Raw genomic sequence first — 22,035 nt, 5'->3', positions numbered from 1 at the left:
CTTGAGAGAAATATCAAATTGAATAATCCAAGGACCATTATAGTCAAATTCTAGGGTTTACAAAGCAAAGAGAAATACTATAAGCAGCCAAAAATAATTCAAATATTGTGGGATCACAGTTAGTATTACACAGGACCTAGTAGCTTTTATAGTAAAGGTTAAGAAATCCTGTTGTATGATATTGTGCAAGGCAAATGATCTAGGTCTATAACCAAAAATCACCTACCCAGAGAAACTGAGCATAATACTCCAAGGGAAGATATAGGCATTTAATGAAATAGGGGAATTCCAGGCATTCCTGATGTAACAACCCAAAATAAAAAGAAAATTTAATGAGCAAATTTGACATTCAAGAGAAGCATAAAGAGAAAAACCTCAAAGGAATCAGTGGGATTAAACTAATTACATTCATTGGATGGGAATGCAATAACTAGGATATTTAATATTTCTATAATAAAAGTACCTAAATCACTTAAGATACTTTATAGAAATCAAGGGAAACAATGGGGTTAAATTTTACATTATTAGTAAGAATGTGATAACTAAGATACTTAAGATATCTGATATTTGAAGTACCTAAGATATCTAAAATCCCTTAGGATAGTTAAGGCACTAAAGATATTTAAGAACACTATTATTTTTAGGAAAATGAATAAAAGCTTATATAGACAAAGAGTAAGGAATAAGGTGAATATGATGGGATGATATCCCTCCAGATGAATCAAGAGATAAGAAAAAGAATATCTATGGAAAAGAAGAAATGAGAAAATGTGTGGGGAAAATTCTCTCACATGAGGAAGCATGTAAAAATCAGTTCAGTAGAAGAGAAGATGAGGTTAGTGGTAGGAAATATTTTAATCTTAACCTCACCAGAATTGACACTAAATAGGGATAATATCTACATTCGAATTAAGAAGACTATCTTACCCAATAGGGAAGCAAGAAGGATGGGGGGAGGATTAGGGAACAGAAAAAGGCAGGGGAAATTAGGTAGGTGGATAGAGGTAGTCAGGAGCAAAACCTTTTGTTGAACAGAGAAAGTCTGAAAGAAAAGAAAGATGAGGAAAAATGGGAAAATAAAATAGAGTTAGTAATTGTAACTATGATTGTGAATAGGATGAACTTATCCAAAAACAGAAGTGAATAGCAAAATGGATTAAAAAACAGAATGTTACAAAGAAACTCATTTAAAGCAGGAAGACACACACAGAATAAATGTAAAGGGCTGGAGCAAAATCTATTATGCAGCAGCTAAAGTTAAAAAAAAAAAGCAGGCTTAGCAATTAGAATCTCAGACAAAAAAGTGAAAATTAGCCTAATTAAGTAAAAGAAAGAAAGAAATTACATTTTCATAAAAGGAACTATAAATGATGAAATAATATCAATATTAAACCTACATGTACCAAAATGGTATAGCATCCAAATTCCTAAAGGAATTTGACATGAGTTACAAGAGGATATAAATAATAAACTATATTAGTTCAATACATTAATCTTCCTCTTCTAGAATTAGATTAATCAAACCAAAAAGTAAAGAAGAAAAAAATTAAGGGGGTGAATAGAATTTTAGGAAAATATATATATACAATAGACCTTTGGAGAAAACAGAAAAGAAAAGAATATACCTCTTCATAGCAGTACAAGGCACCTTCACAAAACCTGATCATATGAAAGTCTCAACATCAAATGCAGAAAAACAGAACTATGAAATAAATCTTTTTCATATCATAATGCTATAAAATTACACTGAGCAAAGAGTTTGAGAAAAAAGTCTAAAAAGTATTTGAAAATTCATAACCTTATTTTAAAGTATGAGTGAGTCAAAGAACAAATCATAGAAATAATCAACAATTTCGTTAAAGAAAATGGTAACAAGGGGACAACATACTGAAACAGGGTGTTCCTAAATCTGGATGAGAAAAATAAAACAGTGAAAGAAGACTGTAGACCAATATCCCTTGTGAATATTGATGCAAAAATTCCAAACAAAATACTAGGAAAAAGATCATGGCAATATATAATAAGGATCATACACTATGACCATGTGGATTTTACAGCAAGAACACAAGCATGTTTCAATATTGAGGAAACTATCAGCATAATTTACCATATCATTATACCATATTAATAACAAATCATATGATTATTTCAATGGATGCAGAAAAGGCTTCTGATAAAATAAAATACCCATTCCTATTGAAATAGTATAGAACATTATAGTAAATAGATTATTCCTCAAAATGATGAATAGAATCTATTTAAAACCATAAGAAAGAATCATATAAAATGGGGATAAGCTGGAAGGCTACCCAATAACATCAGGAGTGAAGCAAGGATGCCTATAACAATTATTTAATATTGTACTGGAAATGTTAGCCAAAGCATTAAGAAGTCATAGGAATTAGAATAGGCAATGAGGTAATGAAACTGTTATTCTTTGCAAGTGATATGATGACATACTTAGAGATTTCTGGAAAATCAACCAAAACATTAATCTAAACAGTTAATAATAGTAGCAAATTAGCAAAATATAAAATAAACTCACATAAATTGTCAGTATTTCTCTATACTATCAATGAAGCCCAAAAACAAGACAAAGGGAAATCCCATTTAAAATAATTATGGACAATATAAAATACCTGGGAATCTACCTACCACGACAAAACCTGGAACTATGTGAATGCAATTATAAAATGCTTTTCCCACAAATGAAGTCAGATCTAAATAGTTGGAAAACCACTATTTGCTCATGGGTAGGCCCCATCAATACAATGAAAATGACAATTCCACCTAAATTAACATACTTATTCAGTGCCATACAAAATTACCCCCCAAATATTTCATAGACATAGAAAAATACTAAACTTCATCTGAGAGAACAAAAGTTATAAAATATATAATGGAGAAAAATATGAAGGAAGGAAGCTTACTCTGACAAATTCCAAACTATATTATAAAATAGCATCCATCAAAACCATCTGGTACTGCCTAAGAAATAGAATAGTAGACAAATGGAATTGATTACATACTCAACATGCAATAGTAGATGACCATACTAGCCTAATTTTTGACAAGCCCAAAGAGCTAAGCTTTTGGAAGAAGAACTTACTATTCAACAAAAACTGCTAGGAAACCTGGTAAAGATTATGGAAGAAACTAGACAACTATCAACACCTCACAGCACCTAGGTAAAGTCAAAATGAGTTAGAAATGAAGGGTTATCAAAGAGATAAAAAGCAAAACAAAAACTTGTACAAAAATATTTATAGCCATGTTCTTTGTGATGGGAAAACAATTGAATGTAATAGACTTTTCTACTAGCAGCAATGCAATGACTCAGGACAAATTAGGGGAACTTGTGAGAAAGAATGTTGTCCACATCCAGAGAAAGAACCGTAGGAATGGAAATGCATTAGAAAAATATGTGATCAATTAAGTAATGTGATAGGGCTATGTTTGGGGTTTTGATGTTAAAGGATATCACTACTGTCGATACGAATAATACAGAAATAGGTTTTGAACAATGATTCATGTATAATCCAGTGGAAATGCTTGTTGGATTTGGGAGTGGGGAGGAAAATCAGGGGTAGAGGAGAATCATGTATCATATAACCATGGAAAAATATTCTAAAAAAAGGTGGTGGGGGGGGAAGAAATGAAGAGTGATACTATAAACATATAGAGAAGCACAGAATAGTTTACCTCTCAGATCTTCAAAGATATTCAAATAGATAATTTTTACTACTATAAATTAAAAAAAACATTTTACACAATCAATTTAATCAAGATTAAAAGGCAAAGAACAAACTGGGAAAAATTTATAGCAAGTGTTTTTGACAAAGGCATCATTTCTGAAATATATAAAGAACTGAGTAAAATTTAGAAGAATTTATAGTCTTCCCCAATTCACAAATGGTCAAAGGATATGAATGGGTAATTCTTTTTTTCCATTTGAATTAGTTTATTTAGTCAGGTTTCAATAATCACATTATTTCCCTCCCTCCCCTCCACTCACCCTTCCCACAGCCCACGGGCAATTTCATTGGGTATTGTGTCCTTGATTAGAACCTACTTCCATGTTTTTGATGTTTGCACTAGGATGTTCATTTAGTCTACATCCCCAACCATATCCCTTCGATCCATGTATTCAAGCAATTGTTTTTCTTCGGGGTTTTTACTATCATAATGTTTCCTCTGAATGTGGATAGTGGGTTTTTCTCATATATCCCTCCTAGTTGTTCAGGATCACTGCATTGCCAGTAATGCAGAAGTCTATTACATTTAATGTACTACAGTGTATCGGTCTCTGTGTATAATGTTTTCCTGGTTCTGCTTCTCTCACTCTGCTTCAGTTACTGGAGTTTGTTCCAGTCCCCATGGAATTCCTGCAATTTGTTATTCCTTTGAGCACAATAGTGTTCCATCATCAACATATACCACAATTTGTTTAGCCATTCCACAATTGAAGGACATCTCCTCATTCTCCGATTTTTTGCAACCACAAAGAGTGCAGCTATGAATATTTTTGTACATGTCCTTTTCCTTATTATCTCTTTAGGGTATAAACCCAGCAGTGCTATTGCTGGGTGAAAGGGCAGACAGTCTTTTAGTGCCCTTTGGGCATAGTTCCAAATTGCCCTCCAGAATGGTTGGATCAATTCACAACACCACCAGCCATGCATTAATGTCTCAACTTTGCCACATCCCCTCCAGCATTCATTACTTTCCTTTAGTGTCCTGTTAGCCAATCTGCTAGGTGTGAGGTGATACCTCAGAGTTGTTTTGATTCGCTTTTCTCTGATTATAAGAGATTTAGAACACTTTTCATGTGCTTTTTAATAGTTTTGATTTCTTTAACTAAATATTGCCTTTTCATGTCCCTTGCCCATTTTTCAATTGCAGAATGGTTTGATTTTTTTTGTACAATTGGTTTAGCTCTTTATAAATTTGAGAAATTAGACCTTTGTCAGAGGTTTTTGTAATGAAGATTGTTTCCCAATTTGTTGCTTCCCTTCTAATTTTGGATGCATTAGTTTTGTTTGTACAAAAACTTTTTAATTTGATGTAATCAAAATTATTGATTTTACATTTTGTCATTTTTTTCTAGCTCTTGCTTGGTTTTAAAGTCTTTCCTTTCCCATAGATCTGACAAGTATACTATTCTTTGTTCACCTAATTTGCTTATAGTTTCCTTGTTTATATTTGGGTCATTCACCCATTCTGAGTTTATCTTGGTATAGGGTATGAGATATTGATCCAAACCTAATCTCTCCCATAATGTCTTCCAATTTTCCCAGCAGTTTTTTTTTTTAAATCAAATAGTGGGTTTGGTCCAAAAAACTGGTATCTTTGGGCTTATTATAGACTGTTTTGCTGAGATCATTTACCCCAAGTCTATTCCACTGATAGTCCTTTCTGTCTCTTAGCCAGTACCAAATCGCTTTGAGAACCACTTCTTTAGAGTATAGTTTGAGATCCGGGACTGCAAGTCCTCCTTCCTTTGCATTTTTTTTCATGATTTCCTTGGATATCCTTGATCTTTTGTTCTTCCAAATGAACTTTGTTATGTTTTTTTTTCTAATTCAGTAAAAAAAATTTTTGGTAGTTCAATGAGTAATAGGTAAATTAATTTGGGTAGACTTGTCATTTTTATTATGTTAGCTTGTCCCACCCATGAGCAATCAATGTTTTTTTCCAATTGTTTAGATCTAGTTTTAATTGTGTGGAGAGTGTTTTGTAGTTGTGTTCATATAATTCCTGTGTTTGTCTCAGCATATAGATTCCTAAGTATTTTATATTGTCTAGGGTGATTTTAAATGGAATTTCTCTTTCTAATTCTTGCTGCTGAGATGTGTTAGAGATATATAGAAATGCTGATGACTTGTGTAGCTTTATTTTGTATCCTGCAACTTTGCTAAAGTTGTTGATTATTTTGACTAACTTTTTAGTTGATTCTCTAGGATTCTTTAAGTAGACCATCATATCATTTGCAAAGAGTGATAGCTTGGTCTCTTTATTGCCAATTTTAATACCTTCAATTTCTTTTTCTTCTCTAATTGCTACTGCTAGTGTTTCTAGTACAATGTTAACTAATAGAGGTGATAATGGGCCTCCTTGTTTCACTCCTGATCTTACTGGGAATGCATCTAGTTTATCCACATTGCAGATGATGTTTGCTGATGGTTTTCCTTATATACTGTTTATTTTTTTTTGGAAAAGTCCTTCTATTCCTACAGATTCTAGTGTTGAATAGGTAATTTTTGATGAAGAAATTAAAACAATCTTTAGTTATATGAAAAAAACCCTCCAAATCACTTAATTGGAGAAGTGCAATTTTGTCACCTCATACACATCAAACTATCTAAAAAGACATTTTTTTTTAAATTTGGAAAATGATAAATGTTGGAGAGGATGAGGGGAAATTCAGCACTAATACAGTGCTGTTGTGTCTATGAACTGATTCTGGAGAACAAGTTGGAATGATAACAAAATAGCCATAAAACTGTATGTGCCCTTTGACACAGAAATACCATTTTTAAATCTGTATCCCAAAGAGGTTAAAGATGGGATAAAAGGATCTTTAAACAAAAATATTCATAGCAGTTTTTGCTTGTAGTTGGTGGGAGTTTCTTATCCAAAAATTAAGGAATTTTTAGATTTTGGATTGCCAAGCCAAATCCATGAGCTAATTAGTTAAAGGCTTACTATGTTCCAGACACTGTGGTATGTGCAGGGTATAAAAAAAGTGAAAATAGTCTTTGTCCTCAAGGAGTTCATAACAGAAGAAGGTTTGTGAAGGTGGAATTTGTAGAAAATAGGAGATTACGAATGTGGCCATCCTTAGCTCTAGCTGAAGGGGTAAAGCAGAGCAGTATTAAATGTATCTTGATAGTGTGGAGCACTAGCAACCCATTGATGTCTTGCTGCATTTTGATTCTTTGTAGACCAATTCCCTTTTCAGCCCCAGCTGCTGACATTCTACTTTCTCTACAAAGCCCTACTTCTCCATAAAGTCTTCTCTGATTCCTGGACCTGATGTCACCTCTCCCCCTGGGGCAGGAATCTAGATTGTAATCTCATCAAAGGCTTGGAGTCATGGTTATTTTTCACTTTTGCAACCCCTGGATCCAGAAATTTAGTAAGCAATGAAAACCTAGGGTAAAAAAAAATTACAGATTAAAAGATGAAAGGGATCTTCAAGCTCATCCAGTTCAATTTTCTCATTATTCAATTAAAGAAACTGAGGTCCAGAGAAGCTAAATGATAATAAAGGGTTAATTAATTACAACTAACAGGGAAGGCAAGGATTTGGGCTGAAAACTTCTAATTCCTAATCTAACATCCTTTAAACTGAATTCCCAATTCATTATATTTCTGAAATAAAGCAGAAAGGGAATGATCCAAAATTGAAAAGGAGTCAGTGATGAGGGAGAGGAAAGTGACTCTACAATAATATTTAGTTAAAACTGCATGCCATGAAACAAACCCCACAAATCAAAAAGAAAAAGAAAACAAAAATGCTCTGCTCACAAAAACTTGGGAGCTGTCATTTTCCATAATCTAGTCTAGGTATTCAGATAGTCAGACACCCCAAAATACTGTCAGTTAACCTCAGCAGCAAAGTTCCCGCTACTCCAGTAAAGAAACAAAAAGTACAAAACTGATTCCATCACCATTGCTGCATATTTGGATTTTTTCAGAGGACTTTATGACTAGATGTATTATTTCTCAATGGCCTAATAAGGGTATTTTGCTGAACCTGGATCTAAGTGGCAATTCAGATATGATTGGAAAATAACCCCATTTCTGTAAATGGATTATGATATATGTTGTAACAAATCTTCAAATATTTTTAATGAAATGCAATATATAGATAGATAAAGGTGTCTCCAACTATTATGCCTATTTTCTACATTTGAAAACTGAACCTTTACAGAACATCCTATTTCTTGCTAAGTCTTGATCATTGGCAGTTCCTTATCTCTAAGTTATTTGCTTTTAACTGAAAGTTAGTATAATATTAATGTTGCTAATTTTTTTAAATCACTGTATAACATAAATCTATAGAAACTGATTTCATTTCAGATCATTGATTATAGGGTTAAAACAATTTTGTTTGATGGAGGAATGATTTAGTTATTTACCAGTGATCACAACTCTAACCTTAGTTATATTTCTTTTTTTTTAAACCCTTACTTTGGAATACTTTGTATTGGCTCCAAGGCAGAAGAGTGGCAAGGCCTAGGCAATGGGGGTCAAGTGACTTGCCCAGGGTCACACAGCTGGGAAGTATCTGAGGCCAGATTTTAGTTATATTTCTAAAACAAATAAATTGATAGCACCAGAAAAATTTCTTTTCTATAACAGAAAAAAATTCATTAGTAGATGTGGAAAAGAATTGAGCATAAAGTTATGCACTATTGAAGAATATGTAAAACATACTAAGTAATTTTCTATTATCTCATGAGTTCTCTATCCCACCTGAGTGAAAGGGAGAAAAAAATCTTTCCAAGAAAAATTGCCTCTGGACTGAAAAGTGCAGTAGCCTGGAAATTAAAATCATTTACCTTCTCTGAGTTTCAAGTTATTCATTTCTAAAATGGAAATCCTATCTATATTACAAGGTGGATGTGAGAATGAAAATGAAATATTTTAGAATATATTCTCCCCTATTAGAATTTAACCTTCTTGTAAGTGTGTATTATTCTGTGCTTTCTCTTATATTCTGGTGTTTGATGCCGCCCCAGATTTACATAATAAGTACCTATTGATTGATATGTAAAAAGATGTGTGACTATTTGGATACAGGCACACATACACACACACGGATACATATATATGTTACTGTTGCCTTCATCATCATCCTATAATTGAAACAATTCTTATAGAAGTGGTCCTGGAATAGAACGCTCTCCTACTGTGATTATTTTTTGTTTAATATCCAAAGGATGACTGTGCAGGTGGATGAATTATTTTAATTATTTTTGTTGCCCAAAATATTCACTACATCTAAGACTACTGCTGACCAAAAAGAAAACAGTACATTAAGATTTTTCTAACATCACTAGGTTGTACATTTGCATTACTATAACAGTAGCTAAATAAAGATTAATTTCAAACTAGTCCTTAAAATTCTTTATAATCAACTACTAAAATACCTTTGAACATCATTTTCTTTCGTAATTTTAGTAAGAAATGATATTTATGACAAATAATATAATTGTACTCCTAAGGAGGGAAAAGGTGACAAATTTTGCTTTAATCTTCTTTGTATGGCCTTCTTTCCTTTGCTTTTTTAAAATGATAAAACCCAACCTCATTAATTGCCCAGTGTGAGATTTTCATGCTGAATCACAGTGTTTATTAGCAATAAGTGAATAGCAATAACTTCACAAAAATTTAGAGACTGAGCTTCCACTATGTAATTACTGGATGACGCAGGGTTTGATTCAAGGGTGAAAATGCAGACATCACGTCAGTGTTCCTGCTTTGCTTTTATAATTTCAATAATTCAAGCAAGGAAAAAACTGTTATCACTTCCCAAAAGAATGATCACAATTTTCAATCTGCTGAGAAAGGGTTCCCTTTTTAGAATAAAATGAAGGTAGTCAAATAATCCTAGTTCAGAAATTTCTGCCATCAGATAACATGTAAAGGAAATCAATATATGATTTTCTACATATCTGCATATATATGTAATATAAAAAAATATATATATATATCCATACACATGCATACATATGTTTCTAGAGCTTCTCTTTTAAGATATAAGAGATAATTTTCAAGAGTTCATAAAATTAATCTGAAATGTTTTTGCTTGTTATTAGGCATGCACTGATTTTTTGTATCAAAAGAATCAGTCAGAATGTGGTTATTTAAATAGAACCAGAATCAGCATAGTATAGTGGAAAGAATGTATTATTTCTCTTTCTTCATATATGTATGTGTATGTTTCTATTGTAATAGATAATATTGAGGGGGTATATTTGATGGATACTAGTTAACTACTAGATCAGGTATTTGTATTCTTTTGCCTATCCTTCTCCCTCTGTATTTCCCTTCCTCCCTCTTCCAGCCTCTTCTTCAGACTCTCTCTTCTTCCCCTCCCCCCTTCTTCTTCAACCTTTTTCTAAGTCACTAGGGGTAAGCTATGATGTTTCAGAGGAAATACTATTTTCTTTATCTCAAGTAAGGGTTTATTGGGGGGAAAACAGGAAAGGGTAGAGAATGGAGGTAAGAGGGTTGGAGGTTTCCCTATTATCTACAATGAGTCTTAAGTTGGATGATATTGAGAGAAATGGCAATTCAGTCACTACCACGAAACAGAGCAAGTCAGAGAGAGATATAGACTATTGTCCTTCTTCTGCCTTCAAATCAGCCAGGCCACCTCCAGATTGATTATCCCAAGTCCCAGAGATAAACCAATCTTTCTCCTTTAAAGTCACCACCATCAGCCAAGAAGCCCAGAAATCAGTCAGCAATTGGCTCTTGCCTTCAACTGTTTCCTGGTAACATTCCAAATGGAATCTTCCTTTGATTGACAGCGGATCAACCTCCAGCCATTGCTTCTTGTCTTGCTACATGCATTCCCTCTGGGAATACACACATATATACATACATATATACACTTGCCCAGGGTCATACAGCCAGTAAATGTCTGAAATCGGATTTGGAATCAAGTCTTCCAGAGTATATATACTTTGACTCAATGGCTGATAGAATGCCAGGTATGCAGTCAAGGAAGTGTGAGTTCAAATGTAGCCTCAGGCACTTACCACCTGTATGACTCTGGGTAAGTGACTTCCTCCTGTTATCTCAGTTTCCTCATTTGTAAACTGAGTTGGAGAAGGAAATGGCAAATCACTCTAGTATCTTTCCTATGAAAACCCCAAAAGAAGTTACAAAGAGTCTGATATGACTACAAAACATTCATATATACTTTAAACAACCCTATTTCAATGTAGACACTTTTCATTTTAATCTCATTTTTCTATTTTACAAATGTTAAAAAATCATTATTCAGACTGAAAAGATGTCATACGCACAAGTTAAGAAAGATTGGACAAGATGCTCTTTAGGGTCTCTTTTATTTCTAATCTGTGAATCTATGATGTGATTGTAATGGAATGGGGATAATTTCACTCATGTGGAAAGTTGAAGAGGGCAGGCTCACCAACTAGTTTCTAAGTTTTATTTGCAGACTCCTAGCAAAACAGCAACGTGAAGAATTGCTTCTAAACCACATCACCTCAAAAGAGTAAAAGAAAAATCCACAGAATGAATGAAAAAATAATTTGTAAAATACTTATCTTGGACTCTTTGCTATGGATAGAAAGGTGAAAACAAAGACAGGCTTTGACGTCAAAAATCTTAAATTCATAGGGGAAGACAACACACATAGAAGAGAACTGTCTAACAAAGAGGCAGATTGGTCCGCAAAGATCTAGGCATGGAGAAGGAGGCCAACACATTCCTGCCAAAAGCAAAGGTGGAATTGACTGGATTGTATAGCTGCAGTTTGTGGGAAAATGGGGAGGGGAAGAGAGAGGAGCACATAGCCCATTTGCAGGAGGACCTTGATTCAAAAATCTGGTCCGAAACACTCCCTTGATTTGTGACCCTGGATAAATCATTTAATCCCAATTGCCTAGTCCTTGCCACTCTTCTATCTTAGAAATGATACTAAGCCAGAAGGCAAGGGTTTTCAAAAAATAAATAAACTGAAGAAAATAAGAGCTCTACTTATATAGAAAATAAGAGCTGAGAGAGTTGAGCTTGGTTCCACACAGTTGGGGCTCTGAAGAGTTTGTCAGTTAGGTCCTAATCAGACAACATCCTACTTGGTTTATGAAAGCTGACAGTGTCCCTGCTCAAGGTGATAAACCTTCAGGCATTGTGTACATTTTGCTATTGGCATAGGGCTAAGCATTGACAACTTGACAGTTCATCAGTAAGAAGACCACTCTTCTTGAGAACACTGACAAACAAGGGCTAAGTCATGCCCAGGTTTGCATACTTTTCCTAAAAAAAGCATTATGTATTAATAACCACACACTTGTAGTTCAGAAAAAAAAATTAATACAGTTTTCTCTTTCTGAGTCTCTCAAAATGTGTTACATGTTAATAAGTATCTTAGAAGATAGAATACTGTTTTCAAATGTACCCATTCATCTGTAAATACATATAAGGATCTCAAAAACATAAACAAATTCTGAATACAGATTTTAAGCCAACTGAAGTTAATTTAAAATAGCGTCCACTTAAAAAATAAATTTTATAAATTAAAATTAAGAAAAACTTAAAATTATTTTAAAACAATTTCATTCTTCTGATAGAGTTCCTTTATTAAAAGAGAATTCATTGCTATTGTTACTTAGGGAACACAGAATAAAAAGTCTATCGTGAAACACTAAATAATTTGCTTGAAAGACTTTCCAACAAAGAGTTACTTTTCAATATAAGAAAACAATTCATCCTTGTTACAAAATTATGATTTTTTTCTTGAGTCTGAATTTTATTCTAATATTTGAAGCATTAGATCAGTGTTATGATAGCATATTTAGAAGATAAGGGTTAATCTTTCCTTAAAACTTATTCTATAGTTATAATGACTTGTTTTTCACATGTTGGTTTTACTGGTTGCCATGTATTGTTCATAAAGTTTGATTATTTTTGGCATAACTTTGAAATAAATTTCTTTGATATTTATAAAAATCTGTTGTTTTCTGCTGTTTAACACCAATACATATTCAGCTCTATCATTCAATTAGTGAAGAGTTCATCATATATTACAAGAGACCAATGTTTATTTTATTGTACAATTGCCAGTATTTCAAAATTTCTATAGAATCAAAATAACTTTTATTTATAAGGTGAATTACTAAAATTTAATTTATAATGGTGCCAAACAAAATAAATGTCTAGTATGATGGGACCAAATATGCAGAGATAGATTAAAAAATTCCCTGCAACAATATTACTCTCAAATTAAAGGTGAAAGTGAACCTTATATTTCCTATATGTAAAATTTTGTTTTATCTAAGTGTGTCTATATTTTAACTCTCAACATTTTGAGGAGACAACTGCTTGAAAACACAGGCAGAAGTCTTATCTGTACAATTTAGATGTATAGTCATGACTTCTCTTTGTACCTTAAATTGTCTTAAATCAAGAGAAAATATATGCAAAGTGCTTTTCAAACTTTAAAACACTTTCTCTTTCAATTATTTAATTTCATGTCATTCAGTTGCATTTGAATTTTGTGCTATATATATATATACACATGTGTATAACAGAAAAATTAAATCCCTTGGTAAGAGGTTACATTTCTCCTTGACAAAATTATTTCATAAAACATTTTTTTTAGAAATCTCTTTACTTCTTTTTACATGAAACCTATAATATAGAATGTGAAAAGGATTCATTTCTTTCAGACTATTTTCTACTTATTACATGACAAATATAGAAGCTAAAAACTGTAATAACACATTTTGGAATAAACTCTCACTCTCACTTTATGAAATTTTTGTGGAAAATCATTTCAATCTTCAAAATTCTATAAAAGACACACTAGAAGAAATATATTGCAACACAAAATAGACTTTTTTTATAAAGAAGAGAGACAGTATGAAATGAAAGAAAGATCTTTTCCACTGAGACAACTACTAGTTTCTGAGATTCCGAACTAAATTTGTTCTTTAAATAAGCTATATAATCTTATAGATGAGAACATATGATAAAAATGTTACAGCTTATAAATGCTTGGTTCTGTCTTTTCTCTACATATTGCAGTTCTATGTAAAAACTACACGAAGTTCTGCACTCATCACATGGAAAAAAAAATTAAGCAAAGCTAGAGTTAGCATTCAACAAAATCATACTGAGCCATATCTGGCCTTACCTTACGGACACCTCTACCAAGATCTTCTCCATAGTTGGTTCCCAGAATTTCAAAATGTACATTGGGATTGACACCATTTTCTCCAAATTCTAAATCACCAGTCAATCCACTTACTCCTCCCTGAGGGACAGAATAAATTAGAGTGAAATAAATAATATCCAAAGAATGGTCTAAACTACCAACTGTGAAATAGCAAGGCAGATAAAAGAATTGAATGGCTAAGTTTATCGTTTTTAATTTTGAAAATTAAGTTGATATATTGTAGGTCCTTTTTGATTAATTTGTACTTTGTTAATCATAGGACTATGGAAAATGTGTTTGTGTTTATAAATTATACTGTCATACAATTGTTTTTAAAAATATGAACTAAATATCATTGCCTTGTTTCTATGACACCTCACAATTTCACCACTCTTGGCCCAGTAATAATAATAGTTATTATTATTGTTATAGCTAGTATTTATATAAGTTTGCAAAGTGCTTACAAATGTCATATTATTTTAACCTCCTAACAACCCTGGAAAGCAGGCACTATTGTTATTCTAATTACATAGATGAGGTAACTGAATCATAAACACATGAAGTGTCTTGCTCGGGGTCATACTGCATTTGGGTAAGATTTTAATTCAGATCTTCTTGACTCCAAGTCCAGTGATCCATCCACTTTGATACCTATAATTCTAGTCCATAACAACATATAATTAAGTAAAACAAATCAACACACTAGTCACATATATCATGACATTTTCAATTTTGAATCTAGAATTTATCATTTGTTATCCAGGAAAAGGAAGGTATACTATTTCAATAGATTACTCAAGATCAAATTCATTACCACATTGATCAAGGTTTTATTATATTTCAATGATGTTTTCCTTTATTGTTGCTATTGTATAAAAATTAATTTTTATTGATTTTGTACATTCCACTTTGCTTTAGTTCATACAAATTTGCCCAAGTTTCCCTGAATATTTTATAGTCATTATTTTTTAAGCAGTTATACTCTGTAACAGTCACAGTGCAATTTATTTGGTCATTCCATTTTATTCTAGTTCTTTTCTACCACCAAAAAAAAAAATGCTAGCATGAATATTTTTGTGTGCATGGAACATTTCCTTCAGTGTTTTACCTTGAGGGTGTATATATCAAGTAGTAATATTACTGAGACAGGATATATATATATATATATATATATATATATATATATATATATATATATATATATATATATATATATATATATATATATATGTACTCTAGCAACTCATCCAAAATAATAACACATTTCTCTCCAGGACAGTTGGACCAATTTGTAGTTCCAGAAAAATTTGAATAATGTGCCTGTCTTTCTATTGTTCCTCAAGCATTTATGATTTTTGTATTTCATTATCTATACCAGTGTAAGGGTATGGGGTAAAGTGCAGAGTTGTCATTCTGTATTTCTTTCATTTTTTATTTAAAACATTTTCATATGGTTATTGATATTTTTAATTTCCTTTTTTGAAACATGTTTTTTTATATCCCTTTACCACTAATCTGCTAGGTGTTGGCTATCAGATTTACTAGAAAAATTTTCTGTTGAGATTTTCCTGAATTTAGCAATTTCTCATCTTATTTTAATGATACCATTTTAGTTTATGAAAGAATTTTCCAATTGCATGCTATCAAAATTGACTATTTTAAAAAGATCATCTCTATACTTAATTTGTTTCAGAATACTCTACTTACTTATCCATAGTTGTCTAAGATCATTCCTTTTGATCTCCTTTATTTTTCTTCTTAAAGGTTATAGTCATATTTAGGCTGCATTTCAATTTAGAGCTTATTATGGGATATAAGACAAGATGCAAACGTAATTTCTATGAAACTGATTTCCATTTTTCCAGGAAGTGTTTAATGAATAGGAGAGGAATCTTTTATTGGTGCTATTAACACCGCTGAATGGAATTGGTACAAGATTTAAGTAGAAATAGGAGACAGAACAAAGATAGTAGAAAAAAGGCAAGGACTTGTCTGATCTTTCCCAAATTCCTCTCAAACAACTTAAATTAGAAATATTGTCTCAAAATGTATTCTGGAGTAGTAGAACCTCCTATGGAGGAGTGAATTATCCCTTCATAAATTAAACAGATTAAAAACTTCAATATGAATGGTTATTATATTTGGGCTTGAGAAACATATTGAAATTCTGTCTCCTTTCTCCCTCATTTCCTACATAAAAAATGAAAAAAAAAAACTGCCTCATAGCAAGAGACAATGGGGTCATCAAGAGGAAATAATGACAGATTGACAGCCAGAGTACTTCCCTGGTATCCCTTTAGCACATTAAGTTCCTGTGGATCTTGGGCTACTCATATAAACACTCTGGACTTCAGTTTCTTGTCCACAAAATGAGAGCAATGAATGGAATGACTTATATAAGCAATGACCCAATGAGCAATAACTCTGTGATTCTGTGGTCCATTTCTCTACATCCCCACACCTCTAGCTGTGTGCCACATCTTCTGCCATTTGTTTATCACTTCCATGGCTCTCTGCTGCATTGTACTTTCTAGGAAAATTTTTTTTCATCTTTTTTTCCTCTCACTTGCTATAGTGTTGTCTCTTTTTTTTTTTTGGTAGCTCCAACAACTAATGATGTTCCCTTCTTTTGGTCAATAAAACTAAGCAATCAAGCTTTTTTCTTCATTATTCAGGTTTATTTTCTAAACTTTTGGGTATCTGAATACTTCATAATTGTGTGTGGGGGAAGTGGTATGATTCTATAATTTCTCTGACTTTGATATGCCAAGAATCACACACACTATTAACTAGTATTTTCATTAAAGTTTTCATTTTTTCTACAATCTTATTTGGCAATTTGAGTTACTTATAATTGATGTAGAATAATTATGAATTTTCATTCCATCTTTAATTTTTAAATTATTTTAAACATTGTGGCTATAATAATATCATCTTGGTACTTCTGATTTATTTCCTAACTTCACCTTGCCACATTGCCTGCAAAAATATCTATTCCCTTATAATATTTTCATTAAAGATATGTATGATCATTTTTATAAACATTTTGTAGAGTTTAAAAGAATGTTAAGAAATAAGTAATTATTAGCATGCTATCAATTTTACAAATAATACTGAGGGTTTTTTAAATTTGTTTGGAACTCAGTGACATACAGGATAGATTTGATGAAGGAAGGCCTAGGTTCAAGGCCTCTCTCTGATATATATTGACTATATGACCCGTAGCAAATCATTTAACCAATTAGTGCTACTTTTAGGCAACAGGAATCTGGCTGAGACTAAATTTTTAAAAATGTATTTATTTATTCATTACATTTAAATATATTATTTTACTCATTCACTTATTCTCTCCCCTTCTCACATTGAAGAAGGCACAATTTGGCAAAAAGATTTATTTATATATTAAACTACATATTAGTTTTTTCTATTTATCAGTTCTTTAGAAGTGGACATACTCAAATCATTCTTCCAACAATGTTTTTGTTGCTGTATATAGTGTTCTCTTGGTTCTGCTCATTTCATTCTTCATAATTTCAGGTACATCTTTCCATGTTTTCCAAAATAAACCTATTCATCATTTCTTATAGTATTCCATCACAATCATGTGCTACAGATCATATAGTCATTACCCAATTGTTAGGCATTGTTTCAGTTTCTAATACTTTGCCACCAACAAGAGAGTTGCTATAAATCTTTAAGAACATATAATTTCTTTTCCATTTTCCTTGATCATCTTAGGAAATCAACCTAATAGTGGTATTACTGATTCAAAAGATGTATACATTTTTTATCACTCTTTGGTCATAATTCCAGATTACTCTCCAAAATTTTTGAATCAGTTTACAATTCCATTAACAGTGTATTAGTGTCCTTATTTTTTCATATCCCCTCTACATTTGTCATTTTGCCCTTTTATTACTGTAGTCAATATGAGATGGTATCTCAGAATAGTTTAGATTTGCATTTCTCAAACCAATAATTATTTGAGCATTTTTCATATTTTTATATATAGCATTATTTTCTTCATTCAAAAACTCCATGTCCATTTCTTTTGATAACTTATTAATTAGGGCTCATGTGCCTATATATTTGACAAAGTTCTCTAAATATTTTAGATATGAAATCTCTATCAAAGAAATTGTCTATAGAATTGTTTCCTAAGTTACTGATTTCCTTCTAATATGGGCTCTGTTTTAGTTGGACAATACCTTTTCAATTTCATTTTTCAAAATTACCCATTTTACATTTTACAATGCTTTCTACCTCTTGTTTATTTATATATTTTTGTTTCCATAAATTAAAAAAAACAATAATATGTTTTCTGTTCTTCTAATTTGCTTATACCTAGCTCATCTATCTATTTTACTGTTTCCTTAGTAAATGATGAAAGATGTTTATATCTAGTTTGAGCCAGACACTTTCCAAGTTTTCCAACAATTTATACCAAATAGTTTTTGTATCCACAAAACTTAATGTTTTATTTTTGTCAAATGGAAGGTTACTATAATCTTTTACAACTGTTTGTGTTTTGTCTGTTCTGTTGCATTGATTTGCTTTCATATTTCTTAGCCAGTACCAGATTTCTAGACTACTTTACATTAGTTTTTTTCATTAATTCCCTTGATATTCTTGATTTTTTTATTTTTCCAAATGAATTTTATTAGATCTCTAGTTCATTTCAACAATTTCTGGAATTTAATTGGGATAGCATTAAATAAGTATATTAATTTAGATAATTTTAATTACATTGGCTCTGTCTACCTAAGTACAATGAATATTTTCCATTTATTTAAACTTACTTTATTTTTATAATAAAGTGTTTTAAAATTATGTTCACATAGTTTCTTGATTTAGTCTGGCAGACATATTCTCAGGTATTTTATTCTATCTTTGGTCAATTATATATATTTTCTCTTGCTATCTCTTCTTGCAGGAGATTGTTGGTGATATAAGAAAACATTGATGAATGATGTGGGTTTATTTTGAATTCAGTTTCTTTGCTAAAATTATTGATAGTTTCAATTATTTTTTTAGTTTAATATCTAGGGTTTATATCTATATTTGTATGTATGTGTATTTATCATCACATCATTCATAAAAAGATAGTTTTATTACCTCTTTACACATTCTAATTCATTTGATTACTTTTTAATTTTCTTATTGCTATTGCTAATATTTCTAATTCAATATTAAATAATATTGGTAGTAATGGATATACTTGTTGAATTCTTGATCTTATATGGAAGGTTTCTAAGTTTTATCATTATAAATAACATTTGCTGATGCTATTAAGTATAAACTTTTTATTATTCTGAGGAAAATTCCATTTATACTGCTGTTTTCAAGTGTTTTTAATAGGAATGAGTGTTGTGTTTTGGCAGAACATTTTTCTACATTCATTAACAAAATCATATGTTTCTTGTTACTTTTTTGTTGATATAATCAATTTTGTTAACAGTTCCCTCATATTAACCCTTCCTCCATATCTGGTATAAAATCTTTTTGGTAATAATATATAATCCTTGTCATATATTGTTGTAATCTCCTTTTTAATATATTATTTAGGATTTTTACATGTCTATTCTTTAAAGAAATTTACCAATCATTTTCTTTCTCTGTTTTTGCTTTTTCTGTTGAAGGTATCAACACAATATTTGTTTCATTAAAGGAGTTTGGTGGGACTCCTTCTTTACCAATACACTGCTAATGTTTCCATCACACCACCTGTTTGATTGACAATCCCATATCCCACCTTCCTTGAAATCTCAATAAAATTCAGTTCACCTGCCTGACTCCAGACTCTTTCCATCAGAGGAGGAATTGGCAGGTTGGATGTGATGCTGAAGAGTCCTCTGTCTCTTTGTTTTCTCTACCCATATCCTTTCTCCCTTAATCTTTAACCTTTCCACCTGTATTCCCTCAGACCCCAGCTTCCCTTCCAGGCGCTCAACCCACACAAGAAGATCTTGTAGCAGCAGGCAGCTACACTAAAAGAAAATTAGAAGGAGCTCAAGGACAAAATATATAGTAAGATCATACTAGTGGGGGGATCTCCACCTTTCCCTTTCAAAATTAGGCAAATTGAAGCAAAAAATAAATAAGAAAGAAGTAAGGGAAGTAAATGAAATGTTATCAAAATTAGAGATAACAGGTATCTGGAGAAAACTGAACAGGAATAAAAAGGAATATACCTTCTTCTCAGCAGTACATGATACAAATACAAAGATCAATCATGTGCCAGGGCATAGAAATATTGCAAACAAATGCAGAAAAGCATAAATAACACATGTAACTTTTTCAGTTCATAATGAAATAAAAATTATAAATAACAAGGGTTTGTGGAAAGACAGATTTAAAATTAATTACAAATTAAGTAATCTTATTCTTCAAAATTGGTGGGTGAAGAAAGAAATCATGGAAACAATTGCAGATTTCACTCTAAAGAGAATGATAATGATGAGACAACATATCAGAACCCACGGGATACAGCCAAAACAGTACTTAGGGGAAAATGTATATCTCTGAGTGCCTATAACAACAAAATAGAGAGGGAAAGAGATCAATGAATTGGGCATGCAACTTAAAAAAAATTAGAAAAAGAACAAATTAAAATCCCCAGATGAAAACTAAACTGACAATCCTGAAAATTAAGGGAGAAATTAATAAAATAAAAGTAAAGTAACCTTTAAACTAATAAATAAAACTAGGTGCTGTTACTTAAAAAAAATAAAATTGATAACATTCTGGTTAATCTAATCAAAAAAAAGAAGGGAATCAAATTAATGGAATCAAAACTGAAAATACAACTCTCATTCTTATTGAAAACACTAAGAAGTGTAGGAATAGAAGGACCTTTCCTAAAAATAAAAAAAAAACAGCATATATCTAAAACCATCAGCAAACATCATCTGCAATGGGGACAAACTAGAAACCTTCCCAATAAGATCAAGAGTGAAACAAGGATGCCCATTATCACCTCTTTTATTTAACATTGTACTAGAAACACGAGCTGTAGCAATTAAAGAAGAAAAAGAAATTGAAGGTATTAACATTGGCAATGAGGAGACTAAGCTATCACTCTTTGCAGATGATATGATGGTCTACTTAAAGTATCCTAGAGAATCAACCAAAAAGCTAGTTGAAATAATCAACAACTTTAGCAAAGTTGCAGGACACAAAATAAACCCGCATAAGTCATCAGCATTTCTATATATCTCCAACTGATTTCAGCAGCAAGAATTAGAAAGAGAAATTCCATTTAAAATCACCCTAGACAATATAAAATACTTAGGAATCTATCTGCTGAGACAAACATAGAAACTATATGAACACAACTACAAAACACTTTCCACAAATTTAAAACTAGATCTAAACAATTGGAAAATATTGACTGTTCCTGGGTAAGGCAAGCTAACATAATAAAAATGACAATCCTAGCCAAATTAATTTACTTATTTAGTGCCATAGCCATTAAACTACCAAAAAACTTTTTTACTGAATTAGAAAATACTTAACAAAGTTCATTTGGAAGAATAAAAGATTAAGGATATCCAAGGAAATCATGAAAAAAATGCAGAGGAAAGTGGCCTTGCAGTACCAGATCTCAAACTATCCTCTAAAGCAGTGATCATCAAAACAATATAGTACTGGCTAAGAGACAGAAAGGAGGATCAGTGAAATAGATTTGGGGGAAGTGACTTCAGCAAGACAGTATGACATTTCATCTATGATAAGCCCAAATATTACAGTTTTGGGGACCAAAATATTTGATTAAAAAAAAAAACTGCTGGGAAAATTGGAAGACAGTATGGGAGAGATGAGGTTTGGATCAACATGTCACACCCTACACCAAGATAAATTCAGAATGGGTGAATAACCTGAATATAATGAAGGAAACTATAAGCAAACTAGGTGAACACAGAATAGTATGCTTGTCAGATCTTTGCAAAAGGAAAGACTTTAAAATGAAGCAAGATCTAGAAAAAAATCACAAAATATAAAATCAATAATTCTTATTACATCAAATTAAAATGTTTTTGTACAAACAAAATGCATATAACCAAAATAAGAAGGAAAATGAATTGGGAAACAAGCTTTGTAACAAAAACCTCTGA

At 31.7% G+C, this 22,035-nt stretch overlaps 1 protein-coding gene across 1 annotated transcript in view; it reads right to left on the bottom strand.

Moving 5' to 3' along the window:
- The window catches only part of GRID2 (glutamate ionotropic receptor delta type subunit 2), a 1,955,631-nt gene that overhangs the window by 635,653 nt on the left and 1,297,943 nt on the right, over window positions 1-22,035 (bottom strand). The window contains exon 8 of the mRNA XM_007495736.3: window positions 13,901-14,020. Within this exon, the coding sequence (XP_007495798.1) occupies window positions 13,901-14,020 (120 nt within the window). The remainder of the gene's footprint in view (window positions 1-13,900; window positions 14,021-22,035) is intronic.

Source organism: Monodelphis domestica, chromosome 6 (genome assembly GCF_027887165.1).
Source record: "Monodelphis domestica isolate mMonDom1 chromosome 6, mMonDom1.pri, whole genome shotgun sequence".
In the NCBI taxonomy this organism is placed as follows: Eukaryota; Metazoa; Chordata; class Mammalia; order Didelphimorphia; family Didelphidae; genus Monodelphis; species Monodelphis domestica.
This window is presented reverse-complemented; position numbering and strand designations above follow the sequence as displayed.